Raw genomic sequence first — 6,136 nt, forward strand, 5'->3', positions numbered from 1 at the left:
CAATAGAACAAAGTTCTGCTTCTGTGAAGCTTTTATTTAGATTTGTTTTTGCTTCATCTGATTTAATGAATTCTCTCAATAATCTGTCAGTTTCTTCTTCCTGTGAGAGTACGGTCTGGTCACTTGCATTTATTTTGGACAAATTTTCAGTGTTCTTTGAATTTGTCTAACGGAATTGTTGCTTGTTTACGGCTCTTCCCATTTATGAGAGACCAATAGCGTTTTGGATCATGTGATTTCATTTTTCTTATATCATTAACTATAGATTTTCTGTACCTTTTTTCAGCTTTTCGCATTGTGGGTTTGTACTGTTTACACGCTGCTTACATCTCTTGTTTTAGAATCACATTGTCCTTGTCATTCTGATGGGCGTTTCTGAATGTGTTGTATCTTTCTCTACTGAGTTTACATGTTTGGTCATACCAGGCCTTGTTAGTGTTGTGTACACATTTGGTGTTTGTTGAGGGTCTTGGAGCTGTTGATATAAGCATGTCATACTTTTCGCAAGTGTTCAAGATCACCTTTTTCATGACATCATACACGTCATTAACATAATCATTATTCATATTATTTAAGGATAGCATGTCTTCATCACTAACATCAACTGATCATTTGGTACATTTTCTTTACGCCAAACAATCTTGCGTTGGCACGAAGCCAATTGCTGCCGATTGTCAACAAACCAAGGGAAAGTACCCACGCCTTTCATCACCAAGGGAAGTCACTATAATGAAAGATTGCACATCGCGATCCCAATGTCGTCAAATGTTACACCACTGGGTAAAAAAAAAAAAAAAAAAAAAGTTTGTTAATGTGTCCGTGTTTATGTATGTATGTATGCATGCGGTAGACTTTGACACAGCAAATAACAACACATTTGGATCATACACAAAACATACGTCTCTGCTCATTCCAATAATAGGATGTAAATTTTCGCGATAAAACCATATTTTCGGAACGCTGAATGTCTAGATTATTTCGTTTAGCCTCTGGGATCCGCGTGGTTTTCTTGGGTGGTGGTTCCTGGTTCGTTGCCGGATGTCGTTTGTGTAGCCGGGATTGAGACAGCATGACAGTATCAGTATCAATATCAGTAGCTCAAGGAGGCGTCACTGCGTTCGGACAAATCCATATACGCTACACCACATCTGCCAAGCAGATGCGTAATCCAACGCGCTTAGTCAGGCCGTGAGGAAAACAAAACAAAACAAAAAACAAAAAAAACCCAACCAACCAAACAAAAACAATAAAAAAAAGAAAAAAAGAAAGAAGTAAATAAATAAATAAATAAATGATAAATACATAAAGAGAACTACTAGTAATAATGATAATATCTATAAGGCGCAAAAACTTGATGAAGTCAACTGTAAGCGCACAAACCCCCCCAAAAAAAACAACAACAACACAACAACAACAAAAAAACCAAAAAAACATGACAGTCTATTTCCTGCCCACAGCTGGCACCCTTTATAATAAATTTATATGGCTCCTCTAAGTCAAGAGTGCCATGCAACTAAGAAAATTGCTGATCAATACAGTAGACAAGCATAGTCATCAACCTCCCCCCCCGCCCCCCGGTCCCCTGCCCTCTCTCTCCCCACACAAATGGAAGAAGATTGAAACTGAAGTCTCTAAAACGCAGGCTTACAATATGCCTATATTCAGTCAACAACATATATGGCCCAAGCTGTCTTATTCACTTATTGTCCTATTTCATTTCGTGGCAATGGATCTCTGCCAGACGAGACCAGTGGCCTTAGTGTTGCTGGCAGTATGACTGTTTGATTCATTGATCCTCAGTGTGGACTTCCGGTTCAAGGTCGTGACTTTTGAACCGGAAGATCTTAGTAAGTTGGGTTTGTTTGTTTTTTTAATGTTTTTTTTTTTCTTTTCTTTTTTCATCTTTTAATACTAAGAGAGGAGGCGTCGTGGCAGAGTCGATCAGACGTTGGACATCTGTTCTAGTGTTCACATATCCCAGTTCCAAGAATTGACTTCTTCAAATCCAGTCTGGTTTACTCAGGCGCCACCCTATGGAACTCACTCCCAGAAACAATTAAACAACACCATTGCCCAACCACCTTAAAAAAAACAACAACATTGCCTTTCCCACCTTATGCCATAATGTGTGATGTAAATCATTCATTTTATTGATACTGTTTGCCAAATGTGTATGGTTGACTGAGAACCTTCCTCACCCTCTATCCCCCATTCTGATGTGTGTGTTTGTGTGTGTTTGTTCCTTTCATTTTGTTCGTTTTATTTTTCCTATGCATTTTACTAACACCATGCTAGTGCCTGTATGCCGTGTGTGTGTGTGTGTGTGTGTGTGTGTGTGTGTGTGTGTGTGTGTGTGTGTGTGTGTGTGTGTGTGTGTGTGTGGTTGTTTTTGTTTTGATTTATGTATATTTTTTCCTCTGTTATGTATCTCTACTAACACCATGCTTTCATTTTATTAAATATTGTGTAGTGTAGACCCTATTCAGGGCGGGGACTGGATGTAAAAAAAAAAAAGCACACCAGTGCTTATATATTATCGTCGAAATAAAGAATTTGTCTTGTCTTGTCTTGTCTTGTCTTGTCTTGTCTTGTCTTGTCTTCACCAGTGATCCGAGTTCGAGGCCTGTTTCGGCATGATGTCTTCTCCCTGTGAAAGGCACTTTATTCCGATTTCCCTCACTCCACCAAAGTGTGACTGAGTACCCGACTTCGGTTGGGGAATGTTAAAATGGCGGAACGGGTGAGGACTGGGCCCCGCCTACCTATGCAGAGCCCTAGACGCAGTGGATATGAATTCATTGAGCCGATGGCCGTAAAAGAGAGAGAGAGAGAGAGAGAGAGAGAGTGAGAGGTGTAACGATCGTTGAACATACATGTGGGAGTATGAGAGTTCCAGTAGTAGATTCACTGTGGAATAAGTTGTTTGACATTCGCTAATAAATTTGCAGATTTACAATAGGGGCTGTTTCCTTTCTTTACTTGAGGAAACCCAAGCCGCGAACAATGGTTTATTGTGTGAGAATTTACGATTTGTATGTGTGTGTGTGTGTGTGTGTGTGTGTGTGTGTGTGTGTGTGTGTGTGTGTGTGTGTGTGATCATTTTTTTTTTTTAGAAATTATATTTTCATTTATTTATTCATAGTTCTGTAACTAGTAATGTATTCGGAAAATGGGCTGACGTTGGCGGTTGAGTGTTGTCCACCTGACAAATCTTGATTGATTTAAATCTGAGTCTTTTTAATGGCACATTTGAAAAAAGAATAGAAGTGTCCATGCACGTTTTTTTTGTGTTTTTTTTCTTCTTTTTTATATATATAATTTTTTGTTCTTCCTTTGTTCTGTCTTTGTCATTGTATTTGGTACTGTCTTCTCATCACCTAAATGTGTCTTTTAAAGCAATAGCAGCAGCTTCAGTTTCAGTTTCAGTAGCTCAAGGAGGCGTCACTGCGTTCGGACAAATCCATATACGCTACACCACATCTGCCAAGCAGATGCCTGACCAGCAACGTAACCCAACGCGCTTAGTCAGGCCTTGAGGGGAAAAAAAAATAGCAGCAGCGACAACAACAACAAAAAGACGACAAAAGAACAACAATAAACCACCAACCAACCAAAAACGAATAGACAAGAAAAGAATAACAACGAAATTTCAATTAAACACAGGCAGTATCGAACGGGATTTTGATCATTTTAATATGACACTTACTCATAAATATCACACTTATTTGTGAACGTGAGAGAGAGAGAGAGAGAGAGAGAGAGAGAGAGAGAGAGAGAGAGAGACAGAGAGAGAGAGAGAGAGAGGGAGGGAGGAAAAGTTATGGGAACGTAAGCACACAAAACCAGTAGCGGTTGAAAAACACCGTAGAAAATAAACGTAGCACTTCAGAAGTCAGAAAAACACAAACTTAATCAAGAAGTCAAAAATTCACGCAGCATGAAGAGGGGAAAAAATGGGGCGAAGTGTGTAACTGGATGTTTGCGGTTGTGCGGACGAGCGAGTGAGCAAGAGAGAGACAGAGCGAGCGAGCGAGAGAACGAGAGAGGGGCAGAGCAAGCGAAAGAGAGAAACACAGAGAGAGAGAGAGAGAGAGAGAGAGAGAGAGAACGAGCAAAAGAGCCAGATCAAACGAGTGAGTGCGATAGAGCAAGAGAGAGATAGACAAGCATAACAAGCGCGCGCAAGAGAGAGAGAGACAAAGCGAGCGATAGATAGATAGATAGAGAGAGAGAGAGACACAGAGAGAGAGAGGGAGACAGAGACAGAGAGAGAGAGCTGTATTTTTGGAAAGTTCGTACAAGGCTCCCTCGTCCATCCGCCCTTCCTCCGCCGCTGTTGTGTCAAGGCAGAATGAGGAAGTCCCAGTTCCGCCACATCATACGAACAGGGAAGACAGGAAGAGGAGCGGACGATGGAGCAGGAAAGGCACTCATCCCGTGAAGGGCGGCAGCAGGAGCAGGAGGAGGCTGACAGTCAGGCTGACCAGCGCCAGAGCAGACGTGAGGCCCACCACGCTGGCACCGTTTTCACTCGTGTCTGGGGTGGGTGGTGGGACATGCCATGTTTATAGTATAGGTATACTGAGGGTGGACAGGCGGGTAGAGAGACAGAAAGAGTGAGTATCATGCAATACTGACAACGGGAGCAACGATAGCGGCACAAAATGCATTTGTATATGTATTTGTATTTCTTATCACAACACATTTCTCTGCGTGAAAATCGGGCTGCTCTCCCCAGGGAGAGCGCGTCGCTATACTACAGCGCCCCAACCCCCCCCCCCCCCCCCCACACCCCCCCCGCTCCTCCCCCCCCCCCTCCCATCATCCCCCCTTTTTTCTGCGTGCAGTTTCATTTGTTTTTTCTATCGAAGTGGATTTTTCTACAGAATTTTGCCAGGAACAACCCTTTTGTTGCCGTGGGTTCTTTTGCGTGCGCTAAGTTTATCGTCTCATCCGAATGACTAGCGTCCAGACCACCACTCAAGGTGTTGTGGAGGGGGAGAAAATATCGGCGGCTGAGCCGTGATTCAATCCAGCGCGCTCAGATTCTCTCGCTTCCTAGGCGGACGCGTTACCTCTAGGCCATCACTCCACTGTATCGTGTTTACAGACGTTCCGGAAGACAGACAGAAGAAACACACGACGATGCACAACAGCAGCAACAACAGCAACAACAACAGCAACAACAATAGCAACGCAGAAATCACCACCACCACCACCACCAAAATCGTCAATAATGACAGCAAACCCTTCCCAGTCACAAAACAAATTTCTTCAAGTTGTCCTGAGCATGCTTGGAAGAACATCCACATTAATTGCAGACAATGTCTGAAAATATAATGCTGGTCCCCCAAAAAATGCCTTCAGGGAGGCCTACTTGAGAAAACCTCCCAGTGTTAATTTACATATTGGAGGTGGATGCCTTCACATCCAGATTCGGTTATAAAGTCATTAAGTGTTCAAAGATTTATTAATCAGCAAATGTATTTTTGAATGTCCAGATGATAAGATTAGTTTATCACAAATGACACATCGTCAATATCAATTCTCTTCAGTTCTGCAACGACATGAGAAACCACTTTGTTGTTACCAACCCATTCTTCTTTCAGTAGATTCCTTTTTGCTTTTCTTTGTGCTTTGTCTGTTTGCCTGCCTGCCTGCCTGTCTCCCGTCCAGATTACACAGGTACATGGACATCGATTTGAATGAAGCAACACACAAAACTTACAGACGCAACTTAACCCGAGCTTGTTGCCTCAGTATTTTTAATAAACTTACGAGGAGACAAATGAGTCCGGACTATGTGGGTATGAATGGATTGTGCACTTTTCATTCTGCATGTCCATTTACCATTTAGTGTGTGTGTGCAAGTGCGTGTGCATGTGTGTGTGTGTGTGTGTGTGTGTGTGTGTGTGTGTGTGTGTGTTGATATGCATGTATATGCGTGCATGCATTCATATGTGCGTAAACATTCAAATATGCGCCTGTGTGCATTTTTTCGTGTATGGGGGGAAGGGGGTGGGGGGGGAAAGGGGGGTTGCTCAAATGCACACTCGTGCGAGAGCATTTATGTGTATGTGTGTGCGTGTACGCCCGCACGTGCATAGGTGTGTGTGTGTGTGTGTGTGTGTGTGTG

The 6,136-nt window shown here is 42.6% G+C and overlaps 1 protein-coding gene across 1 annotated transcript in view; it reads right to left on the minus strand.

The window, feature by feature from the left end:
* Positions 1–3,674: 3,674 nt before the first annotated feature.
* Positions 3,675–6,136, minus strand: part of LOC143291455 (uncharacterized) — a 7,635-nt gene continuing 5,173 nt past the window's right edge. The window contains exon 5 of the mRNA XM_076601323.1: positions 3,675–4,537. Within this exon, the coding sequence (XP_076457438.1) occupies positions 4,431–4,537 (107 nt within the window). The 3' untranslated portion in view covers positions 3,675–4,430. The remainder of the gene's footprint in view (positions 4,538–6,136) is intronic.

This window comes from Babylonia areolata, chromosome 1, assembly GCF_041734735.1.
Source record: "Babylonia areolata isolate BAREFJ2019XMU chromosome 1, ASM4173473v1, whole genome shotgun sequence".
Lineage (NCBI taxonomy): Eukaryota > Metazoa > Mollusca > Gastropoda > Neogastropoda > Buccinidae > Babylonia > Babylonia areolata.